This window comes from Vulpes vulpes, chromosome 11, assembly GCF_048418805.1.
Source record: "Vulpes vulpes isolate BD-2025 chromosome 11, VulVul3, whole genome shotgun sequence".
In the NCBI taxonomy this organism is placed as follows: Eukaryota; Metazoa; Chordata; class Mammalia; order Carnivora; family Canidae; genus Vulpes; species Vulpes vulpes.
Genome location: NC_132790.1, coordinates 94,478,126 through 94,497,274, shown reverse-complemented (window position 1 = coordinate 94,497,274; position 19,149 = coordinate 94,478,126). Strand labels below are relative to the sequence as shown.

Genomic DNA, 19,149 nt, shown 5'->3' with positions numbered 1-19,149 from the left:
TGGTGTTCAATTTACCAACATACAGAATAACACCCAGTGCTCACCCCGTCAAGTGCCCCCCTCAGCGCCTGTCACCCATTCACCCCCACCCCCTGCCCTCCTCCCCTTCCACCACCCCTAGTTCGTTTCCCAGAGTTAGGAGTCTTTATGTTCTGTCTCCCTTTCTAGTGAAAGGGAATATGAGGGAAGGGAGAAGAAATGTGTGGGAAATATCAGAAAGGGTGACTGGGCCTTCTGATTAGGGGTAATAAGTGTCACCATTTTACAAATGAGAATAAGGCCTAAAGAAAGGTATTGCCATCATCAGTAGGAAATGAGTCATTTTTTTTAAAGGTTTTATTTATGCATTTGACACAGAGAGAGTGAGCACAAGCAGGGGGAGTGGCAGGCAGAGGCAGAGGGAGAAGCCGACTCCCCCCGGAGCAGGGAGCCCAATGCAGAGCTGGATCCCAGAACCCTAAGATAATGACCTGAGCCAAAAGCAGACGCTTAACCGACGGAGCCACCCAGGCACCCCAGAGATGATTCATCTTAATATGCCTCTTCTCTCTGTTCTGAATCCAAGGGGCTTCATATATCAAGTGGGGAAACTGAAGCCCCAGTACAGAATTGTTCTCTCTAGGCACACATCCGAAAGCCCTTGGCTAACCTTAGAGCCTCAGCCTAACGGAGCACTAGAGATGTGATATGCTCAATAGGAGATAGCAATGAAGGATGCCACAATATCAGCAAAAAAATATGGGACTGTAGGGTCTGAAAGAAAATAGGATATCCGTGTTAGAGAGTAGAGGCTGAAGATTTAGGGACTGGGGGGGGGGGGGGTGGAGATAAGGGGTAGGGGGATCCTTGAGCACAGAATGACAGAGTTGAGTCTCTGAAGCAGAAATGGAGTGGAACTGAGGATCAGGAGCAAAGGAGGAGGGAGGTCTGGGGTCTCGGTTAGGCAGTTTCCCTGGAGACTGAGGCTGAGGACAGCCAGCGGCTCCACTGCCCCCACCAAGCCTTCTGCAGCAGACGCCTGGTGCACCGCAGCGTGACTCCCAGGACGCGGGGGTTCTGGGAACCAAGACACCATCCTGGCCAGCGTGACGTGGACAAGACCCATGGGGTCCTCAGCCACCTGCAGTTGCTCGACACAAAGCGGGCTCCGGCGCAGCGGTCTCCCCGCCCCTTCCACTCCTTCCAAAATCTCGATTTCTTGGAACTTCTGGCCTAACAAACCGTGACAAGTCTCAAGGAGGCTTCGCTGACGCCATCCCGGGGAAGCTAGGGATTGCCCAGGCTCCCGCGGCGGCAGGAAACGTGCCGGTTAATCTCGCCTTTTGCATTCTGATGCAAGAAAAGCTTCCAGCACTGACGGAAACCTTGCAGGAGGTCCCCGGGACCTTGAGCCCTGGATAACGAGGATGCGGTTCCAGGAGGATTCTGGGATTCGTAGTTTTTTGAGGGGGTCTCCAACCGCGCAGGCCCAACTCCGCATGCGCATCGCGCCCCGGAGCCCGGCGCTTGTTCTCGCGCGAGGTTGGCACGTGCAGGTGGCACCTGGGGCTTAGATTGGAGCAGCTCGAAGGCGGGCAGGTGCGGCTGCCGCACGTGCCTCTGCTTCTTCATCGAGCTTCTAGCTCACCTTCCTACTGGGTAGGATTTATTCACCGCGGAGCTCCCAATCTGGAAGGGGCTAACAAGCAAACTGACAAGTGGCAGGAGTAGAAGGGCAGGTGTTTTCATTGCTGTGCGGAGCAGAAAGAAGCGAGTAGGGGAGAGAGGTTTCCCAGAGCCACTAAAGTTGGAGCTGAAACGCGAGGGACTGAGTGCCCAGGAGGAGCTGGCCGAGAGGTATGGTCAGGGCCAAGGCTTCCAGTAGACTCCCAGGTGACTGGGGAGCCTGGGTGGCTCAGTCGGTTAAGCATCAGCCTTGGCTCAGGTTATGACCCCAGGGTCCTAGGACCCAGCCCCTCCCTCAGTGGGCTTCCTGCTCCCGGGGCGCCTTCTCCCTCTCCTCCCTACCTGTACTCTTTTGCTGTCTCTCTCTCAAATAAATAAAGGAAATCTTAAACAAAACGAAACAAACAAAAAAAAAAAAAAACAAGTACAACGTGGTTTTAGTTTTCTGCTCCCACCTGAAATTTTTACCCTTTTTAAAATAAACTTAATTTCTCAAGTACTTCCTAAAATGCCCAGTTTTAGTAAAACAAGTAAATTTTTGTGTTTTTACCCAAGTTTAGGCTGTTAGTGTGATGCCACCTATAGCTGTTTTGTGCACTTTTTTTTTTTTTTTTACTGTTTATTTTTGTGTGACTTTTATTGTCTTGGTGTATATTTTCAGTTGTTAGCTTAAGTTGTATGATATGAGGGAGAACATGACACTAATCTTGGAATCAGGAAATGAGCATTTAGACTACAAGCCTTTGGGGTAATTAATCCTCAGTAATGAAGAATGATATGTTATTTATTGTGTTTCTTTTGGGACTTTGAACTATCTCAAGGATAGAAATCTAAAGCAATAATATTTGTAATGATTCCCTAGCTCTATAAATAAGAATATTTTATAGTGATGCCTGGGTGGCTCAGCGGTTGAGCGTCTGCCTTTGGCTCAGGGCATGATCCCTGGTCTGGGGGGATAAATAAATAAAATCTTTAAAAAAAAGAGAATATTTTATAAATATGTTGAAGGAGGAAATGGATAACAACATCTGGTTTTACACTAATAGTACAGTAAGATTTTTAGGTTGATGTGGGCTTTTACTGTTTGGTTAGTGGGGGTTTTTTTGTTTGTTTGTTTTTTGGGTAGTGTTTAATGTGGATGGGGTAAGAATAAATCTTTTGGGGTACAGGTCAATTATGAGGGGTTAAAGAGACCTGTGATGGTCTCTTAGTTTTGTTTTTTGAAAGATTTTATTTATTTACTTATTCATGAGACACACACACACACACACACACACACACACACACAGAGGCAGAGACATGGGCAGAGGGAGAAGAAGGCTCCATGCAGGGAGCCTGACATGGGACTCGATTCTAGGACTCCTGGGCCGAAGGCAGGAGCCAAACCACTGAGCCACCCAGGGATCTCCTGGTCTCTTAGTTTTGTTTTGGATTTGTGTTTATTTTGCTTTCTATTGTTTTCATTTTACAGACAATCCCTGACTTAACAATAGTTTGACTTAATTTTTTCTCTTTACTGTGGTGCAAAAGCAGTATACATTCAGTAGAAACTGCCCTCAAATTTTGGATTTAATGCATTTAATACACTTAATCTGGAACGCCTGGGTGGTAAAATAGGCTTTGTGTTAGATGATGCTGTCCCACTGTAGGTTAACAAATCTGAGCATGTTTAAGGTAGACTAGGCTAAGTGATGACATTCTGTGGATTAAGTGTATTTTATTTTTAAGTTTTTATTTATTCATTCATAAGAGACACAAAGAGAGAAGCAGAGACACAGGCAGAGGGAGAAGCAGGCTCCATGCAGGGAGCCCAATGCAGGACTCCATCCTTGGGACTCTGGGATCAATGCCCTGAGCCAAAGGCAGACGCTGAGCCACCCAGGCGTTCCAGATTAAGTGTATTAAATGCATTTTCAATTTAAGATACTTTCAACGTAGGATGAGTTTATCAGGACATAATTCCATAATAAGTTGAGGAAGATCTGTAGTTTGTTTTGGGCAGAGACAACATCCAGTAAGGAAGATTCTTGCAAAGTGTGGCATTGATGGCAAGGAACTCCTGAGGTGGGTGGTGGATAGCAGGACAATCTCTTGGCTAATTAACACCAACAAAAAACATGTCAGATCTTAGTGTTTAGGAAGATATTTACTACCTTGGTATTTTGGTAGTCCACCTCAAATTCTATGTTAAATTGGTATTGAGAAATACAGAACTGCATTCTTTTGGGATTTACTTGGATAAGATTTTCATTTCTCTGTTTTATAAATCTCATTAGACATTTTTTTTTTAAGATTTTATTTATTTATTCATGAGAGACACACAGAGAGAGAGAGAGAGAGGCAGAGACACAGGCAGAGGGAAAAGCAGGCTCCATGCAGGGAGCACGATGTGGGACTCCATCCCAGGTCTCCAGGATCATGCCCTGGGCTGAAGGTGGCGCTAAACCACTGAGCCACCCAGGGATCCCCTCATTAGACATTCTTTTACCCAAAACAAGCACTTCATCATATTTTAAATGGGCTGCTTCTCTGACTTGGTGTTTTTTTTTCTCCAGCTATAAAGACTCCTCTGCAACACACTCATTGAGATTGTCATTCCCCAGGGCACCTGGATGGCTCTGTTGGTTAAACGTCTAGCTCAAGTCATGATCTGAGGGTCCTGGGGTTGAGCCCTGTGTTGGGCTCTGTGGGCTCAGTGGTTGGCCTGAGGATTCTCTCTCTCTCCCTCTGCTCCTCCCCTCACCCTTACTCTTGTGCATGTGCTCTCATTAAAATAAATCTTTTTTAAAAATTACCATTTTTGTTATTTTTCTCTAGCTTAGCTTCTTCCTAGTTCATGAAGCCTCTGAACACCCTTTCCTAGTTCCCAGTATTTTTTATCACTATTATCCACTTTGTTAATCTCCCTTGTAGTTTAGTGATTTGTATCTCATTTTGTGTACTTTGTGTACTTTGCTGCTTTATAAACTCATGCAAGACGTGCAGTATTTTTTGCGTGTATTTAGAGACCATATATTATCTTTTATTTTATTTTATTTTTTTAAAGTAGATTGCACACCCAGTGTGGAGCCCAATGCAGGGCTTGAACTCATGACCCTGAGATCAAGACCTGTGCTGAGATCAAGTCAGATGCTTAACCAATTGAGCCATCCCTGTCTTTTATTCCTTTAAAAAAAAAAAATTGAGAGATAGAGAGAGAGTGATAGAGCACAAGCGGGAGTGGGGGGTGGCGGGGGGGGGGGGGGGGGGTGGGTAGCCGCAGAGGGAGAGGAAGAAGGAAGCTCCCAGTCAAGCAGGGAGCCTAAAGGGGGGCTAGATCCAGGACCCCAGGATCATGACCTGAGACAAAGGCAGATGCTTAAGTGACTGAGCCACTCTGGCGCCCTTCCCTCCCCCACCACCGTCTTTTATTTTTAATAGTCATGTACTATTCATTTTTATATGTGTATATACAAATGTCTAAAGCATAAATCTCTGTAATTCCCAGCCTGAGGCCAGGAACCGCTGGCAAATTATCCACCTATTTTTGATGTAAAAAAAAAAAGTGTAAACATATCTCCTCAAATAAAAAAGTGTAGATTTGAAAAAGCTATTAAAAATTATTTTTACTCAAAATATATAATTTCAAGTTTGTTAAAAGCTAATTATAAACTCTTGATTAAAAACCTGAATAAAGTTTAAGTCACTCTTTCAATATCAAAGGGATTCTTGGGAATCCCTTGATTAAAAACCTGAATAAGGTTTTAGGCAATCTTTCAATAACAAAAGGATTCTTGGGAAAAGCTTGAGAACTATTCTACTTAGTACTTAGTTAAAAAAAAAAAAAAAAAAATTAAGAGGAACCCAAAAGGGATTTTGGGAGAAAGCATCTTTCCAATCTGGTAGCAGCCATTTAGCTCAAAGGTCAGCCAAAGTGGGTGCTTACAAGTACGTCCTGGGGCTGTGGAGGAAGAAGCAGTCTGATGTAATGGGGTTTATTCTCAGAGTACACTGCTGGCCTGTCTGCCAACTCTCTGTGCTCCCCAGGATACCCTGCCCAATCTAGCCTGATAAAGTGCACAGATTGGGTTAGAAGGCCAGGCAAATTTATGTCATATATCATATTCATGTGCACTGCGGCAACTGCAAATGCCCAGTTCCTAAGGGTGTTATATATGGCAAGATTGTTCATCATGGTGTTAACCAGCTAAAGTTGATCCCAAGCCTTCAGTCTTGCCTAGGAGGGAGCTGGATTCTACTGTGGGCCTCTGAAAGTCCTGAATTCTTACTGGGTTAGTGAAGATTCCACATACAAATTCTTTGAGGTTATCCTCATTGATCCATTACACAAGGCTATCAGAAAAAAATCCTGATACCCAGTGGATCACCAAACCAGCCCATAAGCACAGGAAGATTTGAGAACTGAAATCTACAGGCCCCAAGAGGCTTGGCCCTGGAAAAGGTCGTTAAGTTCCACACCAAGCAGCTTGGAGAAGACGCAGTACTCTCCAGCTCCATGTTACTGCTAATATAAGTAATGTTTGCAAAATTCTTGCTAATAGACAATTCACAACAGTCAGAAAAAATTTTTTTTAGTATATGTGTAAGTTTGCCCCTTCTTTCCTAAATTCAAATATTGCCCCTTCTTTCCAAAATCCAAATATTCTTTTAGGAGGGAAACTGAATGGGGAAAAATTAGAGAGGAAGACAAATCATGAGACTCTGGACTCTGGGAAACAAAGGGTTGCAGAAGGGGCGGTGGTAGGATGGGGTAACTGGGTGATGGGCATTAAGAAAGGCACATGATGAGAAGAGCACTGGATATTGTACTCTATTGGCAAATTAAATTTAAATAAAATATATTTTAAAAAACAAATTAAAAAATTTTTTTCTTTTAAGTAAATAATTTTAAACAAGGTTTTAGTGATTTATCTCTTACCAAAAGTATCTTGAAAAAGCATACCTTAGAACACCAGGCTAGCTTTGTTTCTCTTCCTTTTAAAAATTCTATATTCATGTTATGGGTTAAAATGTGTGTATTGTCCTTTTAATTATCTTTTTCAAAAATTTATAATGTAGACAAGTATTGATGCTTATTGATAAGTTCAATTTTCTGAATATTAACTGCCATCTGTGTTGACTTCAGTGTGCTAATCTAGGTCATCAATGCTTTAATGTTCACCTGGGGGTACATCAGACTTTATTGTTTTTTGACCCCAACACGTTACCTAAAAGTATTTGCGAAATGGAAATTTTATTTATAAATACTACAAAATTAGCAATTCAAACAGGATGTTAATGTATTCTGACCCTAAAATTTCATCTGTTTATGAACTTGAGTCTCCTGAATTTCTAATTCTATTAGGTCAGGAGATTAAATTCCTCTAAAAAGCTATTCAAATACTCTTTTTTTCTTTAAATTTGAGAAATGTGTTTGATATTTTGCAGGTTTTTTTTTTTAACTTTCTAAAGGACTTAATTCTTAAATCCATAATTCTTAAATCTTAATTCTTGGTTAGCAAAGCATAATCCCATAGGCCGTAAAATGCAATGGTTAGGCTGTAAGATGCAATGGTTTGGTGAATTATGATGATGACTGATGATATGAACTGATTTGCTAATGCAATATAGTTTCCCACATTAAAGAAATGTTTTCGATAATGTCTAAAGTGTATTTAGAGTTGAAGTTTTAGTTTTCTTCTTTAGCCATAAAGGAGACAGAAAAACACTCATCAACCCTTGCAGTATTCATTAAATTAAGAGCTTTCACCACGGCCATAACAAGAAACCTAAATAATTCCGTGGCTCAGAGCTGTGCTTTCCTGAAGTTAGGAAAAGGATCCTGTGCAGGACACAAAGGAAGGGACAGATCCCAGGCAGGCCTGATTCTTCAGCAATTCTGGTTTTCTGCCAAGTAAGAGAACTTAATGAGTCAAGGCCTGAAGGAGGAGGAAACTACTATCTCCTGGGAAAGGCCTCTTTAATCTGGAACACCACAGATTTCTCCGAATGGGAGTTTGGATCAGAGTGTCTCCTGATTCTTGATGGAAACAATTCAGTGTGATCAAGGCCACACACCTGGTAAAATGACTGGCTTCTGGAAACAGTGTTATTCTGGTATTTAGGAATAACCCAGATGCTAAGCACCAGGAAATAAGCTTTAATCAACTATATTTCTTGTTAAGCGCTAGAGGACTCATTAGATAATAATTCTGTTAAAATAATAGTAATGACAATAAGCATTTATTGTTTACTTCAAGGCAGGCACTTGATATTCATTATATGTTTAAGGCTTGGCATTCTTTTTATATTACTTCCTTTGCCCTACCAGCTGTTATACCCAGAAATCTGCCCCAGAAACTGTTGGGGTCCTGATTAAGTCTGAGAAAATTCTGTTGTAAATAAGTCACAAAAGATTTTATCTTTTATCATCTCCTGTCTTCTCTATTAAAAAAGGAGTTCAGAAATAGTTTTGTATCATTGTTAATTTCTTGACTTAGATAATTGTACTATGATTATGTATGTTAAAATAAATGGGGTAAGAGATATGAGGGAACTTTTTGTGGTAATTTTGCAACTTTTCTGTAAATCTAACATTAATTAAAAGCGAAGTTGAAAAACTTCATAATTTACTACAATTTATATTTTTTATTATTTTTCTTGTGGCAGAACAGCAATACATATTCAATACAGGGAACACTTTACATGCTTGTAAGAAAAAAGGTGAAAATGAAAATCCCCTAATTCAATCAGTTAGAGGTATCTGCCATAAATACCAGTTGTAAATTCACTGAGAGGTCTGTGTATATGGATGTATAGTATGAATGTATTAATTTTGCAATGACTGGCTCCATTGGCAAAGGTAAAACTTTGAATTTTTTTTTATTGAACTTAATTTATCTTATACCTTCAGTTTGCCTAGTGGGAGGTAACTTCTTTAGTCACTTCCAGATAGTTCAGGCGTTTTAAGATTTAAAGTCAACTAAATATAGGTTTCATCAGATTCAGTCTCCTTTCTCTTACCCTGTAGGCTGTTTGGGCTCCATTCACCTCCAGCAGGCACCAACTACTGAGCCTTCACAGCGTTGGAGGCTCCCTGGGGACTATGAGTAAGATTTTGAAAGGCTGCCCTTGAGCTCCTTAACAGAACCACCTTATTAGCTTTTACTCCTTTATTGCCCTGGCACATTTCTGATCTCTTAAGATCTGCAGAACCTTGAGGCTACACTCTGGAAAATGAAGCATAGCCTCCTTTTTTAATGGGATCTCCAGAAATTACTGGGCTATTATCCCTCCCTTTGTGGTGCTTGGCCTAGGGTGATGGCATTTGGGCCCTTTCCCTGAGATCTACTTAATAGATTTACTCTGCGAACTCTCATATGTTATTCCTGAAAATTCTCTTTCATTGAACTTTGTCTCTTTCCCCTTATGGGTGAATACAGCAAGCAAACACAAAACATCATACATTCTTTCAGAGCCTATTTGTTATGACATAAACTTGAAAGTTTTTTCCAGATTTTTGGGAATTCAGATTCTTAAAGTTATTTTCTTTGCCAAGGGGTTCAAAATTCTATTTTGTTGACAAACTTTAAAAGACCAGTCTTTTTTTGAGACAATAGTGAAAATATGATTATGTTATTAGTTATTAGGAGACACCAACAATTGATTTATTATTAATTTTGCTGGGCGTTGAGAATGGCCTTGTGGTTCTGTATGAAAATATTCATGATTTTTAGAGTAGTTAGTGAAAGCCATTATAGGCAGACTGGGTTGGGAAGTGATAGGAGTGGGAGGCACAGAACAGATTATAAAGAGCCATACCTGCTATTCTTTGATTTCGTGCTCACAGCATCAAATGGGAGAGTGATATGATTAATTTGCATAAAGGAGGATGAGAAAGTGTGTTTGTGACTGGGAGGTAAGTAGCTGGAAGAATTTTTTATTCCTTTTCCTTGCTCAGCATCCATACCCAAATCCATCAGCACACCCTGTTCGTTCTCGCAGCTTGAGCATCTCTTAGCTGGACACAATTGTTTCCTAGTTATCAACTAAACAGTCTACTTCTGTTCTTTTCCCCAACAATCTCCACAGAGTTGACAGAATGAATTTCTTAAAGCCTAACTCACATTGTTATTTTCTTGCTTAAACAATTAGGAGTCTACTGCATTTAAAATAAAATACAAACTCTGCCATAGACTATAAATTTCTATCTGGTTCTCCTCTTCCTCACCATCCTCTTTGTGTCATGACTAAGTGAAAGAGTATTCAAGTTCAACTGCTAGATCTGAGATGTTAAATAGTGACAAAATGGGCAAAAATGTTGACTTTAGCCAATTTTTTTTTTACCTTAATCTGCCTTCTTTAACAATGGGGCAGTCATTACCCACAGACCTTACGGAGTCAGGTTTACCTGTATATTCATATTTGCAATTTTAACCTGTATATTCATATTTGCAATTTTATCTTTCAGTCTAATGAGCACGCACCAGCTTAAGAAGCCAGTGGTGGCTTTGAACCTCACTTAGGGCCCCGTGTGACTGTGTGACTGTCAAAGATCAAAGAGTAGATGTACTTGTGAAGAGGTCAGTATTGACCCTTGCCCTTCGTAGAGTGGTCCATTTTACACTTCCTTCGGCAGAGTATGAAGAGTGGTCAATAAAGACAGCTTTTCAAGAGGCATTTTGTTCATTGCCTTAAGCTATCCTCTGTGAGCATGAACCAGTAATGGAAAGAGAGATCGAATTTGCAGGGATTTATTTCATTTCAGTAAATAGAAGGAAGATGATGAGGAAGACGAAAATGGTATCATTTTTCTTTCTTTCTTTCTTTTTAAGATTTTATGTATTTATTCATGAGAGACACAGAGAAAGAGAGAAGCAGAGACACAGGCAGGAGGAGAAGCAGGCCCCATGCAGGGAGCCTGACGTGGGACTCGATCCCAGGTCTCTAGGTCACCCCCTGGGCCAAAGGCAGGCGCCAAACAGCTGAGCCACCCGGGGACCCCCAACAGTGGCGTTTCTAATGAATTTATTTGCACCCAAACTCCGGTTCTCCTCGGACTCTCCTTAGGCTCCTGAGCCATCGGTGGAGCTCAGGGTCCCCCACGGTTCCCGGAGGAGGACGAACTTCCTCTCACCTGCCCACCTGGGCCGCCAGGTGCTGCAGGCGAAGCTGGTTCTGCCCACCACGCCCGGCGGTCACCGGTCAGTTCCCCCAGCCACCCATTTTAGGTCTGTTCTCTAACTCAGGAAATGAACATATTTCCCTTAGAAGAAGAAGAAGATGATGATGAAGAGGCAACTCCGGGGGGGTCGGGGGGAGGGTGTCAAAATTCATTTTAAAACAATATATTTTTACTTAACCTAAGGGGTCGACATTCCAGACTCGGCTCACAGATTGCGAGTTCGCACAATTGGCTGCCGTGTCCCCTCAGATTTCGCTACCGACGCTTAAAAACGAGTCGCTCGGGGGATGCCTGGGTGGAGCAGCGGTTCGGCGCCTGCCTTTGGCCCAGGGCGCGATCCTGGAGACCCGGGATCGAGTCCCGCGTCGGGCTCCCGGTGCATGGAGCCTGCCTCTCTCTCTCTCTATCATAAATAAATAAAAATTAAAAAAAAAAAAAAAAAAGACGAGTCGCTCGAGGGCAAGCGCCCGAGGTTCACCGCGGGAAACCGAGGTAAGTAACTCGGGAGCTCGGGGGCTCGGGAAACCGGGCGGCACGGGCCGCGTCCGATGAGAAAGTAAGAGGTCGGCCTCGGTCGATGCTTGGGCCCGGGCAACGCGCGGGCAGCGGAGCCGCCTCCCAGGGCTTGAGGCTGGGTATCGAGCAGGAGGCCGGGCGCCGCGGGCACGCCTCTCCGACTCCCGGGGCCGCGTGGCTTTCCCGCGCGCCCGCCTCGGGGGCGGGGAAGAACCCGGATGGAACCGCCCCTGCGGCCGGGACCCCCTACTGCCTTTGAATCCCTGCGTGGGGCGGAGTTGCCCTCCCTCCCGCGCTCTGATTGGTTCGCCTCCTTAGGCCCCCTCCTCGCGATTGGGCGAGCCCAGTGTCAGTCAGCGGGCGTCGCTGGTCTCTCAGATTGTTGCTAGAAGGCGACGGCGTCGACGTCTGACTAGACTCGGCGGCGTCTCACTCCCAGCGGAGCGCTTCTCCCCCGGCGCTCGGAATCCGCGCGGTGCTCCTCGGCGGTGGGGCCTGCAGGGAGGCGTACTGAGGCGGCTCGAGGGCTCGCTGGGGCGCCCAAGCCTTCCGTCCGTTAGCGGCTCAGCGCCATGTCCTGGATGTTCAAGAGGTGAAGGGGGCGGGGGCGGGGCGCAGGGGGTAACGGCCTGTCGGCGTCCCCAGATGAACCTGACCTTCCCCGCGCTCGCGCCGCCGCTCGTGGGCGTCCTGCCGGCGGCCCCCCCCCCCCCCCCCCGCCGCGGGAGAAGTGAATGCCCAGTGCTGGCTGGGGGGGGGCTCCCCGGGCGAGCGCAAGCCGGGGCCTGGGGGGGGGGGGGTCTCTCGCCCGAGGGCCGTGGAGGGGGCGGGGCGGGGTTCGGGGCGCCGCGCCTCGGCCGAGATGCTGGCCTGAGCTTCATTCAGGAAACACCCGTTAGATGCTCCCCGTGCGCTCTCGGCGGTTGCTCGGAATAAAGGGCCGGTCCAGCCCGGCCGCGTCCCCCGGCGGCTCCCAGGCCCGGTGCTGCGCCGACATGGAGACGCCGTGTGTGCGGCGCGGCCGGAGCGGGGTGCGCGGCGCCCGGGAAAAACGCGGGGAAATAGCTCCCCGGCGACCTCGGGAGCCCGGAAACTTGGAGGAAGCCCCTCGGCGGACTTCCCCTTATTTTTCACTCTCCACACCGGTTTTCGGGCCTGTTGCAGAAAGTTACCCGTGAGGGGAGGGAGGGAGGGTACCCGTGAGGCAAAGGGGAGCGAGCGACAGGCCCGAGGGAGGGTCACTCCCCCCCCCTCCCCCACGGCCTGCCTGAAACCACGGGTTCTGTTTGGAGAGAATTATTATTATTATTTTTTTTATTTTTATTTTTTGTTTGGAGAGAATTAAAATAGCGGATGCTGGATGCAGTCTCTGTCACCGTGTAAATGGCGTCACATGTAATAACAGTCCCACATTTGCAAGTTGTTTCTGGTTCGTTGTTTTTTTTTTTTTTTTTGTTTTTTAAACCGGCGTTTGGTGTGTGGTTAAGAGTCAGAGACCTCGTATACATTTCGGTTTCAATAGATGATCATCACGAGGAAATAGATCTGTGAACCCCTGTTGGGAGTTTTCGTTTTGAGACACTGGGTGGGTAGAAGAGGCATCGCTGAACAGGTAGGGTTCCTGGCGGCCTTCCCTGCTCGCTCCAGTCCCTGCTTTACGCATAGTAACGCTCTCAATCTTTTTTTTTTTTTTTTTTTTTTTAAGGATTTTATTTATTCATAAGAGAGAGGGAGAGGGGCAGAGACACAGGCAGAGGGAGAAGCAGGCTCCACGCAGGGAGCCCGATGTGGGACTCGATCCCTGTGGGACTCGATCCCGGGACCCCGGGGTCACGCCCTGGGCCGGAGGCTGACGCTCCACCGCTGAGCCACCGCTGCGTCCCACACACTCAATCTTTATACAGCAGTTCCGACTAAAAATTTAACATGAGATAAAATGAGAAAAAAAAGTGGCCTGTGACTATAATATGATCTTTGGTTAAATATTGTATCATTTTTCTGTGCTTTCTCTTTCTTTTTTTCTTTTTTTTTTTTTTTTTAATAGAGATCCTGTTTGGAAGTACTTGCAGACTGTCCAATATGGAGCCCATGGAAATTTTCCACGCCTCTCCTATCCAACTTTCTTTCCCCGTTTTGAGTTCCAAGATATTATACCTCCAGATGATTTCCTAACAAGTGATGAAGAGCTAGATTCAATTTTATTTGGAACTTTGAGAGGCCATGTAGTTGGACTACGCTATTACACAGGAGTAGTGAGTATGACTTAGACAATCAATTGAAATATATTTATAGTATTAACCCAGAAGATAAGAATGAGAAAGTGATGTGTACAATTAATACTTATTTTAAGGAATTAGAATGTATCTGGGAGGTAAATATTTATTAACTAGTGGGTTTGTGTGTGTGTGTGTGTGTATCCTGCTTGTAATGTAAAAAGCAATTTTTCCTGTATGGTTTCATTTGATAGCTATAATGACTCTAAAGTAGATAGGACATCTATTATCCCTTTTCTGTAACTGAAGAATTGAAGCTTGATTAAGGTTAGATGATTGGCTCAAAAAGCAGATACTAGGGGTACATTTGTAGAATGTTCTTTGCTTTTTCCTCTTCTGTCCCATAGCACATTTCTGCGTTTTAATATTTTTAATTGAGGAGGATTGATTCCTACCAGATAAGGGAATTGTCTGTTTTTTAGTCTTTTTCCCCCTTTCTGTAGTAAAACTGTCTCCCAGTTTTTCTCCTTGTTTTTTTCTTTATTTGCATTGTGTTTTATGTGTGAGAGACGGAGACAGTATATGACTTTATATCTGATGAGAAGTTGTCTTTGTTACGGTTATGTAGTATGTTTCTATGTTATTTGGATCATATATCACTAGTTTTATTCTTTAACTTATTATGAAATATTTTATTTTTTTAAGAATTTATTTATCTATTAATGAGAGACAGAGAGAGAGAGAGAGAGGCTGAGACATAGGCAGAAGGAGAAGCAGGCTCCATGCAGGGAGCTTGATGCAGGACTCGATCCCGGGTCTCCAGGATCAGGCCCTGGGCCGAAGGCAGTGCTAAACCACTGAGCCACCCAGGCTGCCCTATTAGGAAATATTTTAATACTGGGTGTTATTATTCTGTATGTTGGCAAATTGAATGCCAATAAAAAATAAATTTATTATTAAAAAAAAGGAAATATTTTAAGCATGCAAAAAAGAATAATATAATAAACTCCCATATACCTATGATTCAGCATTTAAGAAATTTTTCATACATTTGTCCTTTAGTACAAAAGAATCTCTACTATATCAGTTTACATCCATATAATTCAGTATGTATTTCTAAAAAAATTCAGACTTTGTCATACTCATCAAAATTAGTAATTCCTTATTATACCCAATAACTATCCATAATCATTTTTCTTGATTGTTTAAAAATGTGTTTTTATGGGATCCCTGGGTGGCTCAGTGGTTTAGCACCTGCCTTCTGCCCAGGGCATGATCCTGGAGTCCCAGAATCGAGTCCCACATTAGGCTCCCTGCATGGAACCTGCTTCTCACTCTGCCTGTGTCCTTGCCTCTGTCTTTCTCAGTGTCTTTCATGAATAAATAAATAAATAAAATCTTTAAAAAAAGTCACCTTAAAAAAAAGTGTTTTTATGATTTTTTTTTTTTTTTTGAGAGCAAACCAGAGCATGAGGGGGGAGGGGCAGAAGGAGAGGAAGAGAGAATCTTAAGGCGGCTCCACTGTGGAGCCTAAACAAGGGTCTGGATCTCAGGACCCTGAGATCATGACCTGAGCCTATATCAAGAGTTGAACACTTAACTGACTGAGCCACCCCACCCAGGCAACCCTCCTATATTTTCTTAATATTATTTTGTATTTGTCTAGGAGATTTCTTAGGAAAGAACAAGATTTCCCGAGTTTCTTCATGCTTCTAATTGTGATATTTATATTAAAGGACAGTTTACCTGAATATAAAGTCCTTGACCCGTATTTTGTCTTCATGATATTTAGATGTTGCATAAAATATTGGTGAAAATTCTGATGACAATATGATTTTCCTCCCGTATAAGTGAATTGGGAATTTTTGCCAACTGAATTTTTGCTAACTAAAGGGTAGTTTTTCTTATCTTGAAAGTCTAGTAGTTTATTAGTGTATGTCTTATGATTGCCCTGTAACTTCGTTTTCATCTATAGCATAAAATTTTTTTGTTAACGGTTTTGAATGCTTGTTTTGTTTTTCAGGGACTTCATTCTACCATCAATGATATTAGATCTCCTCTGCATAATATATGCCTGTGTATATGCCTATTACTTTGTCTAAAATCCTTTTTTATCATATTTTTTGACTTTTAATTTTTCATCATTTATTTCCTTTACTGTGTTTTCCACAAGGCCTGTGCACTCTTGTGTTCTTTCTACTTTAGTTTTTAATTCTGAAATAGTTTCTCATTTCTAATTTTTTCCCGAAATCTGTCAGTTCTTATCTCATATCCATTTCTTCTTTAGTTCTCTGTCTCTGAGCTTTCCTATTTCTGATTTGTGCTATTTCTTCAAAACTTAGATTGTTTTATAAATTATTTTACAGCAGTGTGAAATACTAAATCATGGTGTCTGATCTTAGAACATTACTATTTGTTGAGCTTAGAATAATTTCTATGACACTGGTAAGCTAATAATAAAAATATAGTGAACTGGTTAGAAGTAATCACCACTTAATTTTCCTATATTTCAAAATATGTGTTATTTATTTTATAAGTAATACACATTCATTATTTTTATTTTTATTTATTTTTTAAAATTTTTATTTATTTATGATAGTCACACACACACACACACAGAGAGAGAGGCAGAGACACAGGCAGAGGGAGAAGCAGGCTCCATGCACCGGGAGCCTGATGTGGGATTCGATCCCGGGTCTCCAGGATCGCGCCCTGGGCCAAAGGCAGGCGCCAGACTGCTGTGCCACCCAGGGATCCCCATTCATTATTTTTAAATGGCTAAAAGAAAAAACATTAAATTTCCCTGTAGTTTACCACCTTTCACCCTTATCATTTTATTTTTTCACACTTTACGCTATGAACATATGCATGTAAATTGAAGTCATTTTATGTATTAAAAAATGAGATCATGTTATATCTGTTAATAGTGACCACCCTTTCTTTCTCCTAGTAAATTATTAGGAATATTTTTTCATGTCCGTACAAATCTATATTGTGCTTTTAGTTCCCATACTGATGAACATTTTGGGGTTGATCACTATTATGAAGGTATAAGAAAAATTGAAGTATTTATCTTTGCACACTTTTTTTTTTTGTTTGACCGAGAAAGAAAGCACAAGCAGGGGAGGGGTGGGGAGAGGGAGAAGCAGACTCCCCATGGTGCAGGGAGCCCCATATGGGGCTTTCTCCCAGGACCCTGGGGTTGAGACTCAAGCTGACTGAGCCATCCAGATGCCCCAGGCATTGCTAATTTTTAAGGTTTTTTTTTTTTTTTTTTTAAATTCATGAGAGACACACAGAGAGAGGCAGAGACACAGGCAGAGGGAGAAGCAGGCTCCATGCAGAGAGCCCGATGTGGGACTCGATCCCAGATCCTGGGATCATGCCCTGAGCCAAAGGCAGATGCTCAACCGCTGAGCCACCCAGGCGTTCCTAATTTTTAAGTTTTTAATGTGTTGTTGATAAGCTTATGGTTAAATTTTTTATTTCTTGACACAGTATTTTATAATAAAGTAGATTATTTCTTTCCTCTTCTAAAAATACTGTTATAATTAATTGTAATTCTCCTTTCTTTGTTTTAATTTTTTAAAAAATCTGTCCTTTTTGTCTTGATGCTTGGACCTTGTTTTCTTTGTCTTTTATGGTCTCCAGCATTTTCGCCTATATTCTATTTTAAATTCCACTGTCCTTAATTACTTTCTACTTTATCTACTATTTATAGTAATTAGCTATCAGTAGTGACAGTTATCTAATTTTAATAAGTGATAATTTATTACAGTAAAGGAAAATTCTCTAATTTTCTTGTTTAAGATGAAATGTTCAACAAATACCAGGTTTTTTTTTTTGCCTTTTGAGGGATTGTATATTTCCTGGGATTTGCATAATCTGGTTTAAAAAATCGTGCTTATAGGCATTGGCAGAGAGATTTGGGCTGGGAGAAAACAGAGGGCTAGAGAGGAATATCTGTCTGAATTTCTAATTGTTCAGACTATTGTCTCTTGAGAATCAGTAGATGGATGCTGGTAGTGGTTTGAAGCAGCATTCCTTTGTTTTCAGGCAATTAAAAAAGTGATAATTCACTGCCATAAAATTCACCATTTTAAAAGCGTACATACAGTTGAGTGGTTTTTTATTCACAAGGTTGTACAACCATCCCCACTGTCTAGTTCTGGAAAGAACCCTGTATGCATTAGAAATCACTCCCCATTCCACTCTCTCCTCAGTCCCTGCTATCTACTCATTTATTTGCTGTTGCTGTGGATCATGCTTACTTTACACATTGCATATGAATGGATCTATGCAATACATGGCCCTTGGGTCTAGCCTTCATTATTGCCATCTTTTATGTTAATATATTCTAGTGCACCATTTTAATTTCCTCGTTTCTTATTCTATATATTTTGAGTTGCTCTGGGGAATTACAATATCTTTTTTTTTTTTTTTTTTACAATTAATATCTTAATTCATAAGAATCTAGTTTGGATTCATGCCAACTTAATTTCAATAGTATACAAAAATTTTGCTTGTAGATAGCTCCATTTCCCTCTTCCATTCCTTTGTTGTTAACATACAAATTAGATTTTTATGTACAATTTATGCTCATCAACACAGATATATAACTTTCATGCACTTCAAAATCAGGTAGGAGAAAAAAGTTAAACAACCAAAAAAAATTGTTTGTATTTACCTAATTACCTTTACCTGTAGTCTTTATTTCTTTGTGTAGATTCAAATTATTGTCTAGTTCTCTGATTTCAGCCTGTACGTCTTTCTTTAATATTTCTTGTAGGACAGGTCTATTGGTGGTGATTTCTCAGTTTTTGTTTAACTAGAATGTCTTAATTTCTCCTATACTTTTGAAGAATAGTTTTATCAGATATAGAATTCTTGGCTTTAGTTTTTTTGAAGCACTTTGAAAAGTTATTCCACTATCTTCTGGCCTCTGCTTTCTAACGAGAAATCAGATGTTAATCTTCTTGAGGATCCTCCAATAAATAATGAATTGCTCCTCTTGCTGCTTTCAAGATTTTTTTCTATGGCTCGATTATAGTGTGTCTGGGTTTAGATATCTTTAAGTTTAGTTTATTTAGAGTTTGTTGAGTTTCTAAGATAGGCAGATTAATGTTTTTCATCAAATTTGGGGAGTTTTCAGCTATTGAGACTGATATATATGTTAGATATGGCTGCTGTTGTGCCATAGGCCTGTTCATGTTTCTTTATTTTTTTCTTTCTATTCCTCAGACTCTAAAATTGTTCTCAGACTCATTTTCAACTTCATTGATTGTTCTACTTCTACATATCTGCTCTTGAGCCTCTCTAGTGATTTTTTTTTTTTTTTTTTTTTACTTTATTGTACTTCTTGACAGCAGACTTTGTGTGTGTGGTGAGACGTATTTTTGTGCTTTCCTTTAGTTTTTTAGATGTGATTTGCTTTAGGTTTTTGAACATACTTAAAATTTAAATTTTTTCCTAGTAGGTTAAGCATCTGGGGACAGTTGATAGCTTTCCTGTGAGTGAACCATATCATACCTTCTCATTTCTTCACGTGTCTCTTTGTTGTTGTTGTTGAAAAGTAGACTTTTTAAGTAATGT

The 19,149-nt window shown here is 41.7% G+C and overlaps 1 protein-coding gene and 1 pseudogene across 12 annotated transcripts in view; both read left to right on the top strand.

Annotated features, from left to right (window-relative positions):
- Positions 1-1,406: 1,406 nt before the first annotated feature.
- LOC140594382 (large ribosomal subunit protein eL15-like) lies at positions 1,407-6,364 on the top strand (annotated as a pseudogene).
- Positions 6,365-11,673: 5,309 nt separating this feature from the next.
- HLTF (helicase like transcription factor) overlaps positions 11,674-19,149 on the top strand; it is a 49,791-nt gene continuing 42,315 nt past the window's right edge. For 5 of the 12 annotated variants that reach the window (XM_072727097.1, XM_026015797.2, XM_026015795.2 and 2 more), the window contains exons 1-2: positions 11,676-11,936; positions 13,389-13,596. In XM_072727097.1, coding sequence (XP_072583198.1) covers positions 11,917-11,936; positions 13,389-13,596 — 228 coding nt within the window. In that variant the 5' untranslated portion in view covers positions 11,676-11,916. Of the gene's footprint in view, positions 11,937-13,388; positions 13,597-19,149 lie in introns of all 12 variants that reach the window. The other 7 variants (XM_072727098.1, XM_072727099.1, XM_072727095.1 and 4 more) reach the window with 3 other exon arrangements.